The following is a 21,710-nucleotide window of genomic DNA, read 5'->3' as shown; positions in this document are numbered from 1 at the left end:
CGCGTAGCAGTCGCGAGAGATAACAGTAAAAGTAGGTGTAACTGGGAGTATACTTAGACATGTGATGCAAACGTAACAGAATATGTCATGAAATGGGGCGGAAACATTGGAGGGGGCTACCTAAGGAGCCGGGACCTCTAACCTAATGGTGCGCGAAAACTGGCAATGACGTGTTACTAGGAGAAGCTGGGGGCTACGAACTCTGTGCTAGGAGCAGAGACTAGAGTCTGGAGGGTCGGAGCGACATGTACCTAAACCCTATCTGGTATCTGATGTTTAGGGAACATGTTGATATAAACTAGAAGTCATGAGGGGAAAAGCTAACTGGATTCTAAGACTGGACCATGCATTATTCTACATGTAGTGCGTGATGAAGAATACTAAATGACCATTAAATACAGTATTTCTCTAACGTGGAGACGAGAAGGCTAGACAATGACGGAAACTATTGATGCAGTTCAGTAGCTCAGGAATGCAGAGAAGGAGGACTGAACTGATAGCTGGAATCATAACATACTCTTGGCAGACTCAGAGGCAGAGCCAAGCTGCACCGGGCACTGCGAGGCAGGGAGTAAGTGAAGGGTCGAGGATACAGGTGGGGGCTGTATCGCTCCTCAGCGAGGCTTTCAGGAGACAGGAGCTGAATCTGTGGTCCGGGCCCTTTTGAGGCCTGGAAACAGGGACTTTATAATGGAATAACGTGCACACTGGGAAACGTGGCAACATAACTTTACATAGGCCTGATATTCGTAGTATTCACGAGGACTGGAAACTAACATACTAGAGGTGGACACAACTGGAATTGCGTCATTAATCGGACATGGGGAATAACATATGCATATTGGTCATGCACACATAACATATGATGGATGAGGCGTAGGGACACAGAACATGGCAAAATTTACTTTTCCACACGGGGGAGGATGGGGGTTTTCGATGAAGGGACACAAACAGTGACTTAAACAAAGCTGATATTTATGTACTCGTCCTAGCCTTCCATGTTAGACTCTGTGACGTTGCTCATTTTGTTGATGAATAAAAGCACAGCTTAAATATATATATATATATATATATATATATATATATATATATATATCCATCCTGAGGCCCACTGGAGGGCTTTGAAATATAAACAAAAAGGACTGTCACAAAGCAGCCCCCACTGGCGGGGAAGAATTGGGCAATACATTTACCAGAATGCGGTTCGTGAAATTACTCACCTGTGAGGTACTTCCAAGGTGGAATCAATTAAGCACGCAGTGAAATCATAAAAGCGTGGTAGTGCATGCTGTGGACTGGCAGTGTTTTACCCTTTGAAAAAGGAGCAAGCTGTTCCAAAATGCATCAGGGATGAATTGATTGAGACAGCGCTGCCGATTTGTTTACAATAAAGTTCCTGTGGAATTCAACCTTTGTGGAGTGCGTTCTTAAGCTCAGTATGTATGTATATATATATATATATATATATATATATATATATATATACCGTATATATTCCTACCCCACACTCCCTTACTCCATATATATATATATATATATATATATATATATATATATATATATATACCGTATATATTCCTACCCCACACTCCCTTACTCCATAAATTCTTAATCAACACATGCCTTGTGTCTTTCATGCACCTATTGTAGGATAAAGCCTACATGCTCAACCAAGTTACTAGAAGGAGAGGCAGAGGATACCCAAGAGTGACTTTCATCCACCTCAGTAGAACAGACTGTGCTTCCATTTTCTCTTACACCTCTTTTCTTAAAATGGCTTTCCCCACTTAGGCAGAAAAGACATGGCCTAACAATTAGGGAAAGGACACTTCTTGGTGAAGGGTCAGAACAGTCACATATTTCATTGCACAGACATCTGAAAATGGGACGAAATGCTGCTTCAAGTTCACAACAGGGAAGACATTAGTAGGTTATACTACTTCAGCCAGCACTTTAGCATGACTTACAGGGGTGGAATGTTACACTGGTGTAGATTTCAAAGATCTTTAAAATAACTTACATTTTAAATGTCATGTTTAGTCCTGTACGTTTACAACTTATGAACTTCAAAGAGAATGCCACCCTTTAACATGTGTGCGGCTTCTTAAATTAGATTAATTGCTCTTAGAAAATACTTTGCTGACACTTAGCATCTATGTCATGGCTGGAGAATTTTGTTGGCAATTCCAAGTGGCAGTGTGAAAATGTTCTTGTATTTTTCATTTCTGCAGAGGAACAGATATAGATCTTTCATATAGTTGCTGATTTGTGTCAGTGCTGGTTGGTTTTGTAGTAACCATGTGCACTTGTTAGATTGTAAGAGTGAGATTAGTTGAATGCCACTTGCCCTTCATTCAAGCATACACACAGGTAATTGACTAGCAGAAGGTCACAGATTTTTTTCTGCGTTGTGTGGTGAAGCATGTCCTGGTGCCGGTTCTTCATCTGACATGAGGCTTTCTAAAGCTTGCCGTTTATATTGTTCGGTCTACAATACGACATAGCTGATTAGTTTCAGACCATATCTACTCTATTTGTAAATTATAAAAAAGGCGAGCTGGTGTTTCCAATTTAAGTTTGTTTTACCTCGCTAAAGAATGGATGCTGTTTTTTTTAGGTAAGATGGGAGGTAGAGAGGACAGACATCTGGACAAACAAAAACATTAAAGAAGCGGTAGTTTAAAACAAATAATTTGCTTTTCATATCTTGGTTAAATTAAGAATTACAAGTTACTATAATGAGAGTTCAGAGGTATCCACTCTTCTGGCATATTTACAAGCTCTGCTAGATTCGGGGCACAGAACAGGTACATTCCTTGAACATTTTGGTCCACAAAAGGCAGACAGACTTGGTGGGTACGGAATAAGGAGATGCCCTGGTTGAACTCGAAGACAGGCAGCGGTAAATTTGATCACAACCAATATAAGTCGTCTCAGGGTAAACAGACTGTTGGTTCACTCACAGTTCCCAGGACTGCATTAGTATGCGCCATGGGGATAGTAGTCTCCCTAAATTTTTTGATGCCATACAAGGTCATAGAAACATAAAGTTCTGAAAATATTGTGAAAGTTTAGTGAAATGCAGATGCATTAAATAATAAATTCATCAAATAGCCTGGCCGTAGAAAGGAAACTATTCCCAAAAATAAATCTCACCAAAAACTCTACATTGCAATCTCAGCCCCCATAACAGTTTATGGTCATGGACCCTGGGGGATCCGGGATCCAGGGTCCCAGCCATGTTGAAGGAGGCACTATGCTGTATGCGCCAATTGCACCCACATTTACTTCATCTGTGATCTAAACATTACTCTTAATAAGCTGCATGGCTTACCTTTCAAGTATGGGGAAAACAACTTTGCGGTATTAGGTGAAGCTTGCAAACAGTCAGGATAAAGCTCATAGAGCTCCACTGTAAATGTTTTGATCTTCCAGGTGGTCACGATTATGCATTACTAAAAACCCTCTACAGTGCAGAATAACAAAGACTAAAGCCTTCATTTCCTGGTGGAGTAATTATCAGAACATTCATGGTTAGCAGTCAATTTGTATCTGTGGGCTAGCAGGTCCCAAAAGATCCCTCTCACTTGCAGAGTTTTCCAGGGTTCCATACTGTCTCCTATCATTTTCAACATTTATATGGACCTGCTTTGTGTTCTGTTCACAGATACCATCAATCACACAAACTGTGATGTGAGGAATGCTTGCAAATAGTCTAGCCACTTCCAATCGCTCGGTGGAGCATTCCAGCCCATCGTTTTTCACCCACTGTGCCTTTCAAGGCAAATACCCATACTGACTGAACCTATCCCTTAAGGGAAGAGTCAATCCTGAAATGCCAGATGAGGCCCCCTCCAAAAAGAAACACAAACAACTCCAGGCAGGTTTCAGCCTGGTTAGGCTGAATCTGTGAAGTACTGCTTAGAGTTGCTTAGTCTGGGGTTGCTTGTGTTCCCATCTGGAGGGAACTGTTCCTCATGGAGCAGGACCCAAGATTGGTGTGCATTAGGCAATCCGAGGACCGTCACACTCACCGGGCGCTGTGGTGGTGGTCCAGCCACCGCCACATATCACAACTTTGGTGCTCAGACCGCCATTGCACTGCTGCAGCTTCCAGGGAACTGCTGTTTCTAGGCGGTGGGCCAGCAGTCTGGGCCGCAGTAACATGCTGGTGGTGCCACTGCGGCACTGCCATGCATATTACGGGTTTCAGGACTGCCAGCGGTGTCATGGAGGTCCAGAAACAAAGAGAGCCCTACAGGGCCACCTGTTGCCCATTTGCATGGGGATGCCTGCAGGGGGAACATTTGCCCCCCTTTGTGCACGCACCCTAGTTTCTGCACGGCTTCGACTTTACAGTCCATCCTGTGGAGAAACTTTTTTTTGGCCTTCCCATTGCAATGCCCATTTTTAGAGGCACCGCCAAAAAAAGCCCGCCAGACACGAGCAAGCTCATACTCAGATGAGCGGTGGGCACACAGGTTTGCCGGTGCGGGAGCAGTCCGCCGGCATATCAGTCTGCTCCCGCACCGCCAAGCTCTTAACCACATCGATGCTATGCATTTTCCCCTCCTGTGCTGAGATTTGATCATTCCCATGTTTCATGACGAGCTGGGCTCGTCATGAGCGTGCGAGGAGGCTACCTCATGACGAGCCCAGCTCGTCATGAGCGTGGAAGGGGTTAATCAGGCCCAAAGGGATATGCCAATGACTAACAGCAAACAATAACTAACTACCAAAAGTAAGTGACTTCCCTGATTACCTTTAACATAGTACAGATGTCTTCTTTACTGGATGGTTTGTCAACCCGAGTCACTCTGTATTCGAGCCATTGATGTACGATAGCTTTTTCTTCAGCTGAACTCCCAAGAAGTTGTTCTTTCTTTGCTTGTTTCACTAGATGGGCTGCTATAGTGGCCAGTCCAACTAAACTTGGACCATTGTTTGACTGAAGCACTGGAACCTAAAAGGCAAAATAAAGAAGATGGTTTAATTAATCTAAAGGAAACTAGTGTGCACGTGCAGATAGCAAATCTTGGAAAAAAGAAGTTAAAATAGGTAAACAGATTTAGAAAAGTGATGAGAGAGATGCAAATGCTATCAGACTCACTCCCTTGCAGAAAAATCAACTGAAGACTGAGACCATCACACCACTTGAGACTGCACATGAATCACAGAAAAGAGATATATACACAGAGAAGCTGGTCTTAATAAATTTCATTTATGCTAAGATTTTCATGGATAATAATAGAAATAGGTTTAACAGATTGGGAAATAATGTTTTAACAATTTTAAGGTTTTTTACTTATGTGGTACTTCCTGGCAGAATTACACAAAGATCTATATGCCTCAATTAGAATGTCCCAGGAGGGTAAGTGCTCTGCAAGATTTAAGTCAGGGATCCCCCCTCGCAACACCAACAATCGCAATAACAATTGCAATCTCAGTACTATCAAGCGCAATACTCCTCCTTCTTCTACACCTAACAACACGTCCTCCACACCTCCTACTCGCCTCATCACACATCTTTCCCCACATTGGACTTCTACCCCCTCTTGCAATACCACCAATCGCCCCAGACGCACCACCAACACGATCTCTGACCTTGACGTACACAACCTGCTCCACTCTTACGACCCGGCTCCCCAAAAGCCACTTGCTACCAACAACATGTCCATCCCAACGATTATATCCAACCACCTCAGGCACCAAAAGGATAACAACAGAGGCACTGTCCCCAACAACCTCACTAATGTACCCCTCGTTTTGGAATCATCCTCCACCCTTTGCACCCCTAGCCTTAAATGCATACTTCTCAACTGCAGATCGGCCCAAAGGCATTCCATGGATATCGCCGACCTCATCATGTCCCTGGAACTGGACCTAGCCATTCTGACCGAAACATGGCTGTCTGATTCCTCCACACCTATACTGGATATCCTAGTCCCTCCCAACTACTGTATCATTAGACTTGACAGGGACAAAAAGATAGGAGGTGGAATTGCCTGCACCTACAGAAGCAACCTCTCAGTCACCAAAGTGACCGTCTCCTCTCTTACCTCCTGTGAATACCTCTGCCTTGATATCAACAGCAAAAGCAAACCGGTATGCTCACTACACATTATATACCACCCACCTGGGGACAATTTCTCCTTCGTCCAACAACTCATGGATACAATTACAGCCAACTCAGGACGACAGCACACCCAAATTTTCCTTGGCGACTTCAATCTCCACTGGAATGACAACAGTGACACAGTGGTAAACAGCCTCAAAAGCTTTCTCAACGCACTTGATCTCAACCAAATATGCAACAGCCCGACCCATAAGAGAGGTTCTACCCTTGACCTCATCATCTCCAAAGAGGGCGCTATTCAACTGGAGTCAATCCAACCTTGTGACTGGTCAGATCACCATATTGTCTCCTTCATCATCAAGGAAAAAACCAGACTTAACTCAGTTCAACCACCTAAGCACAAAGTGTGGAAAAGAGACTTGAAGAAACTCGACCCAAACACCCTACCACCTAACAACTGCAATAGGCTACTTCCCCCTCCCGGCGATACAGACGTTCAACTTCTGACTGACTTCTATCTCAATACTATGTCCACAATAATCGATGAGGTGGCGCCCTTGCAACTGAAAAGAATCTCGTCCAAGAAGACCTCCAACCCATGGTATGACGGAAGCCTCAATGAGGATAGACGGGCGATGCGAATGGCAGAGCGCACCTGGAGGTCAGCCCCTTCTGCAGTGCACCTAAAAAGTCTAAAGAAACAGAGAAACGCCTACTTCAGAAAATAAAACGCTCAAAAAGAGACTTCTTCAGCCTCCAGCTCGCCCAGGCTAAAAACCGTCCAAGAAGGCTGTTTGAGTTGGTCAGAACACAATCCAAAGAGCATCCCCAGACAATCAGCTCCATGGTCGTTTCTCCTTCCTGCGAAGACTTCTCTGCCTTCTTTATCCAAAAAACTGAGAGAATAAGAAGCGATCTCCTCAATGACGCTGCCCTGTACTCCAACCCCCGACACACAGCAATACCTCAACCTAAGAACAATGCCACCTGGTCATCCTTTGACACTTACTCCGTAGAAGAAATTGGCAGACTGCTCAGCGCCTTGAAACCCTCCAATCACCTCTCTGACCCCCTTCCTGCTAACGCTGTAAAAGACTTTTCCCCTTGGCTTCTCCCACTCTGGTCTAAGATTATCAATAGCTCTCTTCAACAAGGATCCATCCCTAACGCCCTCAAAGTAGGGCAAGTCACACCGCTACTAAAAAAAACAACCGCAGACCCCACTGATCTAAACAATTACCGCCCTATCACAAACATTCCCACTCTCGCTAAACTGTTGGAAAAATGCGTACAACTACAACTGACTAAACACATAGATAAGTTTGATCTCCTAAACGCTCATCAGTCAGGCTTCCGAGCAGGGCACAGTACCGAAACTGCCATGACTCACATAGTGGACGATGCCCTCCAAATCCTAGACCAAAACGATACCTGTCTACTCATCCTTCTGGATCTCTCCTCAGCATTCGATACAGTTAAACATGAGAACTTACTCGAACTGTTAAACACAAGAATGGGCATATCTGGGACTGTTCTAAAGTGGTTCACCTCATTTCTACACAACCGGACACAAAGAATCAAAAGCAACAACCTGCTGTCCTCTCCGGTACCGGTATCGCTAGGCGTCCCTCAAGGATCCTCCCTCTCCCCAACACTGTTCAACCTAGTTATGGAACCGCTCACCACGTTGCTACAGGCTTCTAATGTGCACTTTCACATGTATGCCGACGACACCCAACTTTATCTCAAAATACAATCTCCCAAGGACATCATGCTGCTGAACACCACGATCAAAAACACCCAATCCTGGCTTGCAGAGAATCACCTCAAACTCAATGCTCTGAAGACCGAGTTCCTCCTGATCTCACCTCCCGCTAAAATATCCACGGCTCAAACATGGCTTAAGCAATTAACGGCTCTAAATGTACAGCCCATCGTAGTAGACTCAGCTAAATCTTTAGGCATAACACTTGACACCAATCTCAACATGCAGCAGCACATCAGCAAGGCAACCAAAGGAGCGAACTTCCAAATCAATACCCTGAGAAAACTTAAACCCTTCCTTCCGGCCAAAGACTTCCAAACTGCAGTACAATCAATAGTCATCCCGCACATAGAATACGGTAGCACCGCCCTCTGCGGGCTCCCCCTAACTACAACGGCACCCCTAAGAGCGTCCCTTAACGCCGCAGCGAGACTCGTCACAGGCTCAAAAAAACACTCGCATATCTCCCCGGACTTTAAATCACTGAACTGGCTACCTTTTGAAGCCAGAATTCAACTGAAAATCGCATGCATGACACACAAGGCTGTGCATCTGAATTCACCCGCCTACCTCACTCAAAAGTTGACAATTTCGGGTGGCTCCCGAACTACTAGGAGCACAAGCAATCTTCTGCTGAAACCTAGAAGATTTCGGAAAGAAAAAACGTATAAACGCTCCTTTTCAGGTATGGCACCCAGGATCTGGAACGCACTCCCTCCTGAAACAAGGCTCATCTCCTCCAACACAATCTTTAAGAATGAAGTTAAAGCGATCCTCATGGCAAAATACACATGACCTATTCTACGTTTCACTACGAATGTCACATGAGTATCACATGAATCTATACCCTGTATTATCGAATTACGTAATTGTATACGCTCAATCTTTGTATTTTGTTATAATGTGTGATGCACTTGGTTGATTATGTATATTGTTATATTGTTGACGCACCTGGTTGACTTTGCACACTTTACCCTCTCCACCTCAACGATCCTTACTTCCCTTCTACTATCGCACCTGTGGGACTATACATTCTGCACACACCCACCTCAACTAGGCCCACCTTTAAACTCTAAATACTCTAAACACGCTTAAGCAAGTATATGCTCCCGGTTATTGCACTTTATGCTATTGACACAATTGTTTGTCTATACTCAGTGTACCTACACTACCACACCTGTGACCTACCTCATGTCCTTTGACCTACCCATGTAACTAGCACCTTGTACCTAACTACCTCATATATTACTTTGTATATACGCTTCTTACCTTGTATTTTTACTCTGTATTCTTACTTGTAAAGCGCTCTGATATCTGCAAAGATCTTGTTCGCGCTGTATAAAACTCTCAAAAATAAATATACTAGCCCCAATTTTATTCACCTTATACATAAACTCTCTGGAAGACGCACTGGGGAAGGCCACGCTTGATATACCGCGTATGGGAGGGACGCCGACACCCGTACTCCTGTACCCGGATGATACCGTCCTTTTGGCTCGGACACCACTGGGTTTACAAAGGCTATTAAACTCCTTTGGTGAGTTTATGAAGTCTTTGGATCTAGTGATCAATGTGGGAAAATCACATGTGATGACAGTTGGAGCTAGAAAGTAGAGTACAAATAACTTCCATTGTCATGTTAGTGTGATCTCCAGAGTTAAGGTTTTTACATATCTGGGTGTAGTATTTGATGACAGAGGTGCTTGGGTCCCCCAAATAAAGTCTAAACTTAACACCGTTAGAAGATCATCTGCTGCAATTTTAGGTTTTGCTAAGCAGTTAGGAGGGAAACCTTGCGAAGCAATCCTAGCCAACTATAGAGCAAAAACAATAGCCATTGCCAGATATGGGGTTACAAAAACTCTGAGCTAATCCAGAATGAGGAAAATACATTTTTCCGTGCTCTCCTTGGCTTACCCCAATCTTCAGCCACTTTTTCAATCCACCAGGAGCTAGGTATGGGCTACATTGTTGATACGATTAATATGGCACCCATCCTATTATGGATAAAAATCTGGCTGAACTCTAACCTCACACTGAACCACCTTATATTGCGGGGTTGCATGAGCCTAGAGAAAGCCAGGGACATCCAGTGGCTATCTTACATTAAAACAATCACTAAGGACAGGGGACGACCAGAAATCTTTACAAATCCCGAGGCCCTGGTAAAAGCGGATTTAAGACGGATTAAAGTAAATTTTATTAAAATCAGAGAGCAGGAGGGAGAGAAGGAACAAGTTAGAAAACCTAAGGTTAGGGAGCACTACCTATTGATCTCGACTTTGTCTATCCAACCATATCTCACAATAGTAACGATTCCGTTCCATCTTTGGGTATTGACAAAGTTTAGATTTAATCAGATGCATGTACTATTAACTGATTGCAAAACATGGTGTAAGCCAGAGGATGCTCCCCCTTGTAGGTGTGATGGCTATTCACTGCAGGATACTAGTCATTTTATGTTTTTTTGTCCTCTGTACAGATTACCCAGAAGAAATTTTATTGTTCCATTGTTAAAGGAAAAGGGATTCCTGCAAGTTAAACCAGCGCTATTCTATTTGCAGTTAATGGAATCCCCAGTAATCATGTATGGAGTGGCAAGTTTTTAAGTGGCTTCCATTCGTTGTAAGAATCGGAACGCGATAGATTAATTGATATTGTTCCTGTACATTTGTTACGTCAAATGAAATGTGTTTTTTAAAAAACAAAAATTGCACATGTATATATATATTTTTTTTTAACTGTTCTATGTGTATTAATGTAATCCCTCCTTTTTTGTATTGTTACTTTTATGATTTTTTATTAATCGAATAAAGTGGTATTGAATTGAATTGAATTGAATACTTATGTGGTTTATAATTTCCCAAAACAAGCATATTTAAATTAATTGGAATCGGGACAACAAAAACAAAAAAAGGTGAACTGTCCTTAATAAACACCAAATGTATGTTTGTGCAGAAACGTACAATCTTGATACATGCAGACACCCTTCTTACTACATGGCTTCTTACATGTCAAGCATCTTTCCAGGGCCTTCACTGATTAAATCAGAGTTCTATTTTCATTTTGCAACAGTTCAGCAAACTAGACACATGGTAACAGACCCTCCCCTGCATGTTGTACATCCTGCAAAATACCCCATATAGGGCGCCACGTGATTTGTTCTGTAAGGTGAATAGCGAATAGCGCAAACTATTGTGGAATAGGGGCAGTTCCCGGATCTCCCTGGGTGAGCTTCAACGGAGGATGTATGAAGGGGGCTGGCAATCCCCAACATTCAGATATACTATTGGGTGGCACAATGGAGCTCAATAAATGAGTGGGTATTTGGAGACATAGAGATTCTGGCTTACCGAGTGGATCGGAGTGTGAGACAGAGAGGTTACCTGTCAGTCCTATATAATAACAAGCATTTGCAATGCAACGGGTATCACATTTGCGAGAGTTTAAGCTATTGGCATTGTAAATGACAATGCCCTTTATTTATCTATTTTGATAATTAACACGTAAATAAAAGGCATTATCATTTACAATGCCAATAGCTCAATCTCTTTTAAATGCGAGACCCATTTCATTTAAAAGAAGCGGGTGCCATTGTCCTGCGTTGCTGGGAAAATTAAAGCGTACATGGCACGCTGAAGGTTGCAGAAAAGCATGTCGTGCCTGAAGTAGGAGAAACTTATTAAAGATAATAGTGTTTACAGACTAAATAAGGCATACCGTGTAACGACAGAAGTAAAAGGGCCAGCCCTCATGGGAGTTTACAAATGAAGACAAGGCGGTACTAAGGAGGGACTAACAAGCCTATTAAGGAATCCGAAGCCAGCATTTACAAAGGACAACGACACAAGCCAATGAAAAATGTGGGCTGAGAGTGGGCGGAGCTTCAAGTCTATACTCTATTACAGCATGCCTCGATAAGCAGCGAATGCGCTGCCCAGGCTTGATCTAAAAAACTAGCAAGACTGCTGCCGGGAAGGCAAGTTGAGATACAGGACTCAGTTATAGGACAGATCTCCTGCGGGAAGTTGGGAATTTGAAAGGCTTCCATAAATGGGAACGTATAGGTACTGAGTGTCTCAGACATATGGAGCAGGGGCACAATGTTTGCCTTTGCGGAACTACAGGAGTACGAAATGGGGGTTACGGAACAGTTTAAATACCTGCAGGTGGGACATGCGCTACAATATGGTTAATGTGTCACCATGTTACCTTGGTGACATCCCTGTATTTTGTGCACACCTTTGGTGCTCGAACAAGCAAGCTTCCACAATAAAGGTTATTGTCACATTTTATTAATGCGTTATCATTGGTTTCATGATGTGAGACATCTTATCCATGTTTTACATATTAAGCATTTTTCGAACGGCTCCAATGCATTTCGGGTAGTATACCCTTCGTCAGGGAGCTTCTGTGAACAAAAGTAGAAGATATAGCTAAGAGTGGATTCTTGTCTTGGGGTGTAATTACCGTAGCGTGCGGGTGGGTTTGGTGAGGTGAGTGATCGGTTTTAATCGCGGTGTGTTCGGAATTACAGAAAAAAAGTGTCCTTAATTGTGCTTTATGTGCTTGAACGAACGGTGGTGGCAAGTTTGAGAACAGACATGTGCTCGGTTGTGATATTACGTGCCTAAATGCGGTTCGAAGAATAAGCGTTTTTGACACTCACGTGTACCCGGTGTTTTGAACATCTATAAAAAGATTGCGCTACAATGCCATGTGCCAGAAGGAGAGCACCTGCCAGAGACCACTCCTTTGGAGGACCGATTACTACTAGATCCAATGCCAATGAGAGCGATCTCACTAATATATAAGAAAATAACGTACAACTCCCCTGACCGGTTGCATTCCTTGCAAGAAGCATGGGAAGGAGACATAGGGCTTATTGAAGACGGTGACTGGGTGGAGGCAATTCAGAGCCCCAGACAAATAGTCATAAGGGCTTGTTTCCGTATAATACAACTACGGATATTGCACAGATCCTGATACCCTCTGTCTTTACTACACCATCTGTGCCCGTGTGATACGGCTCTTTTGTGTTAGGAGATGTGAGATGGTGGGTTCATTTTTTCACATGTTCTGAGACAGTCCTGGATCCAATACTATTGGAAGGGAGTGGTACAAGTCATGGCCAAAGTTACAGGCATCACAGTCCCGCTAGAGGCCAGATGGCTGCTAATATGTATAACGAGGGATGAAACTTGCTGTAGGTCTTCCAAAATTTGGTTACAATGGGCAGTAGGGGTGGCCAAAAGAAATACTGCAAAGGCATGAGGAGTGAGTCGACCCCAGATTGTCCAGGATTGGGAGGATGACTGACTGGTGCCGACAGGTGGAGCAGGTGATCCATCACAGTCAGGGCTACCCTTGGGAATTTGACATGGGGGACAGTAAAGTCTGTATAGAGCTACATAAAGGACTGAGTAGGGAAGTTTGAAGGGGGAAACGGGGATTCATGGGTATCCCGGTAATCAAAGACAATATTATCAGTATGTAATCAGAATTATGCTTCCGTCGTCTGTGCCAAGTTTATTGTTACTGCAAGTGTAGTGACGCTATACCTTACTGTCTCGAAAAGCAACATTGATAGTAAATGATTGTATCATACGATGTGTAATGAGCAATGGTTTAATAAAAAGAATACAATTTTAAAAAGTCATGGCTGGGCAAGAAAAGACAAGCGGTGGGCTTTCAGTGCTTTGAGATTCTTGTGCTGCTGGAAATGTTATTTCTATACAATGCACCAAAAATGTATAAATTCCAGTAGGCGGCAGCAGCAGCTCGGGTATTGATTAGTGCGGGGAAGCTGTGCTACAGATCCCAGGGGTGTGGAATTTATTAAAAAATCTACTTGTCCATGGGGCAGGTTGCTTCATAAATCTACTTGTCCTGTAACAAAATCCACTTGTCCCTTTGGTGCCATGTAGTGCGGCGACAAATTATGGCAGCAATCTCATTATATAAGAGCTCTTATATAGCCTCTCTGATTATGCAAGGGCTCATACCATGGTAGTGTTTGAATACTAGCAATTCCTTTATGTTGCCATGTTTCGGCAGATCTACATACTGGGCCTGAAGGTAGTGGTAAGCAATAGTTTCAGGGTTGGAATGCCCTTTTCAGTCTGTGCAAACCTACTAACCTGCATGTTTAAGGGTTTTCAACAACTCTTTTCTAATCTTGTCCCATACTGAGAAATGTTGGAAATGTACTCCTGATAATGGCAGACACAAACCTTCCAGAGTTAGGAAAAAAGTGGTTGGAGGGAAAATGAACTTGCAAACACTCAGGTTTTCGCATGAGCAAATCTACACATGCACATATTGCTCATGCTAAAATGCAGTTCACAAATATTTTCTAGGACTACAATTTCTTGTCCTACTTCTGTAAATTCTTGTGAATTCACGAAAACTATATATCTAAACATAATGCAAGTACATATACCAAGGGTGCACTTTTGAGACTTTCTTTAATAATTGGGCCCCTAATTTTGTCTGGCCTTAACCATGACCTTTTGGGTTTATTGAAATTCTCTCTCTCTCTCTCTCTCTCTCTCTCTCTGTATTTGCTGGCTTCACTGTGAGTGACAGCATTCTGCTCTTTCACAAGGAACTATATAGTTTTGTTCAGTGCCAATAACTAATTTTGCTTTTGGCAATGTTTGTTGTAATGGTGAGGGCCCGGCAGCTCTCACATCAATAGGGTTTTACAAAAACAATGCCAAAACAAGTCACGTATTTCTAAAACTAAAACACTGACTAGCAATTTCAGACCTACTGGCTTTGCCAATGCTTGTTTATTTTTATGTTTTCCATAATCTTATTGATACTGGTTACTCTGATTTTCCAATATGAATATCTTTGGGAAATACTAGCATGCATCAACACATTTTCACTAAATGATGCTGCAAAGAAATGGTACCTGAAATTTTACAGTACTTTAGCAAAATGTTTTTTTCCCTACTTTCATTTAGGATCATTGTATATTGAAAGCTAAGAATCATTATTCTTGCTTTCAGGCTTCTGCAAATATTTGCATCTAATCATAGAGCATTCTGGGAGCATTATGCATAGCTTCATATTGCTAAACTTTGAAACTGTGTGTATACATTTTTATACTGGAACCACTGTCAGTAGTGCAGTCAGAATTTACATTTATTTAGAGTGTTCACCCTAATAATAAAGGCTTTAAATTAATGAACCATGAATACAAAGTTAAACAGCATTAACATATGCACACAAATATTAACTTGACTGCAGGCAGTGCCCTTCCCTGACCTTTAATGTGGTACTGCAAACTGGCAGCCAAAGGGTTTGTGCTGCAGGGGGTTGGGCCTACTTGTCCCAAAGACAAAATACACATTAAAACTTGTTGCCCTTGACCCCAAACAATATGTCCTGGGCGTCGGGCTATAGGAATTCCACATCCCTGGATCCACTGGCACCAACATTACAGCAAATCAGGAAAGGCTGCTAGTGTGTACAGAGTGCAGGCACCACCTACAAAAGCTGATCACACACACTGCAGGAAGGTGCCTTGCCCACAAATTACAAGTTTCAGAAGTACTGAACTATCAAGTAGTTTACAAGTGGCGGCAGCCATCCTGCATGACCAGGTGTCAGACCTCCCTCTGGCTGGCCAGAAGACAGATAAGGGCTATTGCTGAGCCCCAACTGTGGTTGCTGAGGTAGTTTGCCAATGGTGTCCTAGGGTCTGTCCTACCACAGCTCTGAAAACTGGGCTAAGTACACCTATCCAACACATAACTGAGCAGCGTAGGAAAGCAGTCACATGTGGTGTTGGGGAAAAGATCTCGGACCAGACACAAAATACTGTCCAGCCCAGAACTTATCTTATAGTGAAAAACAATTACTTTAGTCCTGCAACAAAACTAAATATTACACAATTCAATTGGGTTCACAACTACAGGGTTTTAAATATTAATCACAAGCTTCAGAAAAGCGCTAAACTCCTTTTGGTAACACCTCCCCCCCCCCTTCTGCCGACTCCACACTTTTGGCATTTTCTCATTTTCACAGACCCGGAATTTAACACACACATCACTGGTTGGATGCGTAGAGGTTCAAACAGCTTTCACCAATTCAAGTTCACATGGTGAAAGTTCATAAAGCAGAATTCTCCTACCATTTTAGTCTCTCGCTCAACTGCGCTAGGCCCAACTTGTACCTGACAACTCTAGATGTGGTTCTGGTTGTGGGGTGCGTGTGTTCAGTATTCCCACAGCTCTGTAACTGCAGAGACCATCTTGCAAACGCACTCAGAATATAACTGGTGGCCGGATTCAGCACAGCAGACTCATATGGTGGCACTTATTTTCTCAACATTAAGGGCCTTCCCAGGCCACGTGCACATAAATGCTAGAATAATACAAGTGCAACTTCTAGGCCGGGCTGTCAATGGGTGTGTGTCTGTGGCAGTTACAACATTCAGGCCGAACAAAGATTTCCACATTGTCTGTGATGATGGTGCTCTAACGTCAGAAAGGGGAACACCAGTCTCGCAGGTCCATGGCAGGGTGGCGGTTGACAATGCAAGTTACTCATAAGCCTTGGCAGAGTTCACAACAGGAACTGCCTGAAGCGATCCCTTCACAAAATGGGTTGTTCCTAAATTCGGTGAACTTCCTGTGTGTGCCCCTCACAACGGTAACACACTGAGCTTCTCTCCTCAACAGCGTCTTGCCCTTGCTGGGTCAGGCACTATCCTGAATTCTCCCTGCAGGTACACAGCCTTCAAGGCAGACCCACAGCTCCTCTAGCAGAAACTGCAGACTGTTGATGTTCCCTTTCCTCTGGGACGAGATGGATGGCTGACATTCCAATTTTATGCTAATTTATTTAGACATGGGTGATAGATCTACTATCGAAGGTTTCTGAGCCAGCTTGGGTTGATTCTCTTTCAAAAGTAATTTTCTGGTTCCTTATCAGTCACAACCTCTGTGCAAAGTGATGGCGTTCGCAGCAGCTAGCAATGACACTGGCTCCTAGCAGGCATATCTAAATTAAGGGCACAAGGAAGTGTGAGATCTTTGCATTTGGCTGTTGTCAACCTTCCTTAAGCAGTAAGCAGGGACAGATAAAAGGGAGACTCCACCTAGAAATCTCCCCACCTAAAACACCTGAAACTGCAGTACTACCCCTGGAAGCGGTCAGGGAGAAGTAATCAGCAGCTAAGAATGACCACAATGAATTTCTAAGCGTAGCCAGGTTTCCATCCTCCCTCACTTAAGTGTTCAGTCATAGGAATGCAGTCAATACAATTTCACTGCCTGGAGAAGCTGCATCTCCGCTCCAGCTTGTGCAAGGGTGTTGGATTTGTATCGCCTGATGCCCGAGACCTGTAGATTTCCGAAAAGGGGAAGGAGTGTTATTGTCTATTGTGTTCAATAGACAACTAAGCATGAAATGACAGTAAGCCAGCGGTACCACTTTCTTGTTAACTCCTGGTGCCAGTCACACTCTACCTAAGGGCTCCTGGGTTTGTAAATTTCTATTTCAGATGCTCTTTCACTGCCATACATTATTAACTCCAGTGTCACAAATGATTTCAAATCGCCAGTGCACTGCCCCTTGAGGCCCATTGCACCCTACTCTACACACACTCTTCCTGCTAGCACAGGGCTTCTAGTTAGCATACTTAAGAGATCATGCTTCATTTTAGTTTATAGCAAATAACGTAGCACATTATTATTGACATCAGAGTTTATTCGAACAGACAAGATGATTTTTACAAAAGCGCAGACATTTTGCAGGTGACTAACTGTTACTACAAGACACCATAGCACCATTCCCTTTACATATGTTGCCAATTGTGTTCACACATTACACTACCCGTTCAATGCTACCACAGTTACACCATGGCCATTTATGTTCCTCATGAGAACAAAACAGTTTTTATAACCGTCTGTTTCTTTTAGTGCAAGGTGTTCCGGTCAGGCAGGGTTGTATCTTGTAAAATCTGATAGGATTTGCTCAAGGGTCATCTTTTGGACTGATCTTTAAATGCTATTTTATTTACATGAGATGCTTCCCATTGAATTGTAATCTGCAAATTCTTGTTAGGCGGTAACATCCATAGGCTCTTATACTTTCTGGTAAGGAACTAGCAGGCAATGGTGTTTTGTTTAAATTAAATTAGTGTTCCCTCTCAGAGTTTAGTATGCACGTTTTGTTCTTTGTCGTGTTGGCAAATGTTCCTTGTGGATACCATTTACAGTCTTGGATTTTCATTTAGTAACGTAGTGTATTGTGGGAATCGTAGACGTCAGTCCTCTGATTATTTAATCGGATAACACACCAATATGTTATCCTCAGTGACAAGAAATAGAATTGTTCTCGGTGTGCATTAGAGGGGTCTCCATCAGGAGGAAAGGGTGACACAGACAACTTGTCTGCAGCCAGCCTCTGTTGCCCTCCATTGAGACAGCAACTTCAGAGACACACTGCTGGGACTGCTGGGACAGAGAAAAAAGCACTTTTCAAGAAGAGGGGGCATTTCTATACCTGCCATTTCTTCACAGTACAGGCAACCAGTCGTGAGAAACCAGGTGAGTGTCTCCCTCAGAGAGTGTCTGAAGGAGGGTATGCATGTGGGAGTGGGGGGTCTCCAGTGTATGTCTTTGAGTGTTTGTCTCTGTAGGGTGTCTGTGTATAGGGGAGTATGCATGCAAGAAAACCTGCATCCAGAAAAACCTTGGTGCAGGCCCTTGAACTTAGTCGTATTGACTATTGTAACGGGCTGTTGGCATCGGCCAACGATGCAGTATTAGCCAAACTCCAAGTAGTACAAAACACTGCTGCTAGGCTGGTCCTGAATGCCCCCCCCAGATCTCCGTCAAAACCCCTTTTGGACAAACTACATTGGCTATCAGTTCGCCAAAGGGTAAAATTTAAGATCTGTTGTGTAATCCACAAGAGTCTAAACGGACTAGGACCTCCATATCTGACAGATAAATTTGTACCATATAATCCCGCCCGCTCCCTTAGGTCTAGCAACCAGCGTCTCCTTCGAGTGTCTATCGTAAAAAAGGCAAGACAGGGCGGCAAAGCTCTGTCAGTGGTCGGCCCTACATTATGGAACAAGCTCCCCCTGATGCTCAGGCAATGTCCAGAACATCTAATCTTTAAAAAAAAAGCTGAAAACCTACCTGTTTCAGAACTAGCTCTTCTCTATAATGATTGCTCTCTTAAATTGTGCTTCTGGTGTTTTTGGGCGCAGAGATACTCCTTCGGGAGTCGATTCAAGCTCGGTATAAACCCATAAATAAATAAATAAATAAAATAAACAAGTGTGTCTGTGCTGGAATGTGTGTGCCTCTGAAAAGTCTGCATGGTGTGCGTAATACTTTTTATGAGGTTGTGTCTGTGCAAGGTGGTTGTGTGGTTGAGATGAAGCCTTCCACTCTGATATTGCAACAGGTCTATGATATCTAGTTCAAAATCAGATGTTCTGTCAAGAGGATTCTACTCCACGTGGCCCTTTCCAGCACTCATGCATGCAAGAGGGAGGCACAAAGAAAACAGGAGTAAGAGGAATTTCGATTAAACAGGTGTTGGCATGTACAACCAATTCATATAGTTGAAACAAGTGTGAATTTAGGCAAAGATCCTGTAGTCGCTAGTTCCGCGCCTCTCAAAGTCTGACTCAAAACTTCAAAGCAAAAGGTTCAGTCTCTGAATGATGTGTAGAGCATCCAAAGTTTATTTTTCTTTAATTATTCATTTCGCACCGGGACCCCAAGCGGCCCTTATAAGTGGTCCAAAGAATCAATCCAAGTAGAGGGCTTGTAATAGCAAGCACATCTTAATATTCTCCCGCTGTCAGTCCACGGGGAGGGGTACCTGACATAGAGACGTGTTGTCTCACTTTGTCCATCAGTACCTTTGGGACAACTTCAGGTTCTAATATCATCTGCCTTGCAACATTTGTCTGCATTTTCAATTCAAACAACTACATTGTGTTCTCAACGTACCTTTTAGCCACGGTTTAGTAGCCAAGACCTAAAAACACCTTAGTGAGTGTGGTGGCTACTACCGTAAAGAACAAGTGACACATTGAACAGGAGTAAAATGTAGACTGTTCAGCTGTAAGTTGAATATAGGGTCTTAAACTAGTGGTAATAAAGAGAAACCTTTGTCTAGATAGTGTTACTATGTGCAAAAATTACAAAACGGATTCGATCACTATTATGCAGGATAATGTGCATTTTATTACTGCATCATTTATTAAACTCTGATGCCTAATTTGGCCCACTCTTGCTATATAATTAAGTAGCCCTGCCTACAAGCTACACCTTAATGCTGGGAGTTTTTGTCACCTTGCAACAAAGCCATGCCCAATACTATTAATTCCCAAACTAGCTCAATGGAGAACTGTTCACATATGCCCTCAATATGTTTTCCTGATCATGCTTAGGTCAAGATTAACGTGCACAGTAACACCAAAGTCTTAGAAAAATGTTTTTCTTTAATTTGGGAGCAATAGATAAACAGCTTTTCTGAGAATTAATAACATGCTATATGATGCTTTAGAATGGTAAATGACTGAGGTATTAGGTTTTGTTTGCCTTTTGTATGTTTGTGGGGTAGATCTTGGCCCATTTCTTTTCATATCTTTGCAGCTTCCCAAGTGTGGGAGAGTCAAAGTCTGTAAAGTCACACAGCATACATATCTCATATGCCATAATATTAACATACCACTGGCACTCCAGACAGCATATTCCACCTAAAAATAGTCACTACACAACACGTTTCCAACTACAGTCATAGATCGCCTCTCTAAAACAGAAGACAATATATCCTGCTCCTCAACACCCTCATGCACGTAACATGCTACCATAGCAATTATTTGACAACAGTATTCCCCCTGCCGCACAACTATCTTAAAGCCATCTTTGAATACAGATAAAAGTTTGTATTTTAGCTTTTCACGAAATTGGCAACAGAGCCTAGAGATTGATCTGCAAAGCTACTGAGCTGGGTAAAGGAGAACCAATCATCCACCTCAAAGAAAACCCGTAAAGTCTTTCACCATATTCATCCATACACACAGCACATTAGCAGGATCGATGGCGTTTTACTTTCAAATTAACCAACATGAGTCATTCCTGAACTATAAATTTAGCATTGCTCTACTAACCTTACACAATTAGGAAAGCATGCACAAAATCGATAGAAATCAAACACTGCAAATGGGGCTCCAGAACAACATGCTATGGCCCACATGAAGTACATGCCAAAACATAGCAAGCTAACACAGATCACAATTAGGGGGTTTGCTCTCGCTGCGCCTACAGTTCTCAATGTTGCGTTTTCTCATTCTGCCAAGGAAGAACGCGCCTGAATGAATGACTTTGATTCGGGAGCCCTTCCTTCTGGACCAAAACACACAAGACAGAAGCCTATGATTATGAACAATCTTACCGTGCCATTGTCTCCTTGCGAGCTGTACTTGTGACCCTGCCTCAGCCCCAAAGATTTCTCCAGCGCGCACAGTTCTGGCACTGCCATGTTGAGCCCCTACACTGGAAGAAACAGCAGACAGCGTCGGCAAGGCAGCAGCTGGACAGAAACCGGTGCTAGAGCATTGTTACCCGTCAGCATGGCAAGGGAGTCCCACCCCTTCAGTGATCGCTAGCCTGGCGTCCATCTTTGAATGGCGTCGAACGCGTTGCTTTCAAACATTTATATTGTTTGTAGTCGCTTTTTCCTTTAAAACGTATACTTTTCAAGGAAACATTTATTTTCAGTATGTAGTATTAATTTCTGAGTGGATGATTCATAACTTTTTTTAACGTTAATGACAATGTTCTTCAAATGAAAATACATTAACTTCTGATATGATGCTAGGAA

The 21,710-nt window shown here is 43.0% G+C and overlaps 1 protein-coding gene across 1 annotated transcript in view; it reads right to left on the bottom strand.

The window, feature by feature from the left end:
- The window catches only part of EEF1E1 (eukaryotic translation elongation factor 1 epsilon 1), a 47,046-nt gene extending 25,574 nt beyond the window's left edge, over positions 1–21,472 (bottom strand). The window contains exons 1-2 of the mRNA XM_078685823.1: positions 21,282–21,472; positions 4,763–4,963 (exon numbers count right to left, since the gene is read on the bottom strand). Coding sequence (XP_078541949.1) covers positions 4,763–4,963; positions 21,282–21,368 — 288 coding nt within the window. The 5' untranslated portion in view covers positions 21,369–21,472. The remainder of the gene's footprint in view (positions 1–4,762; positions 4,964–21,281) is intronic.
- Positions 21,473–21,710: the final 238 nt, after the last annotated feature.

Source organism: Lissotriton helveticus, chromosome 4_1 (assembly GCF_964261635.1).
Source record: "Lissotriton helveticus chromosome 4_1, aLisHel1.1, whole genome shotgun sequence".
Classification (NCBI taxonomy): domain Eukaryota; kingdom Metazoa; phylum Chordata; class Amphibia; order Caudata; family Salamandridae; genus Lissotriton; species Lissotriton helveticus.
The sequence above is the reverse complement of the archived record's forward strand: the minus strand, read 5'-3'. Positions and strand labels throughout refer to the sequence as shown.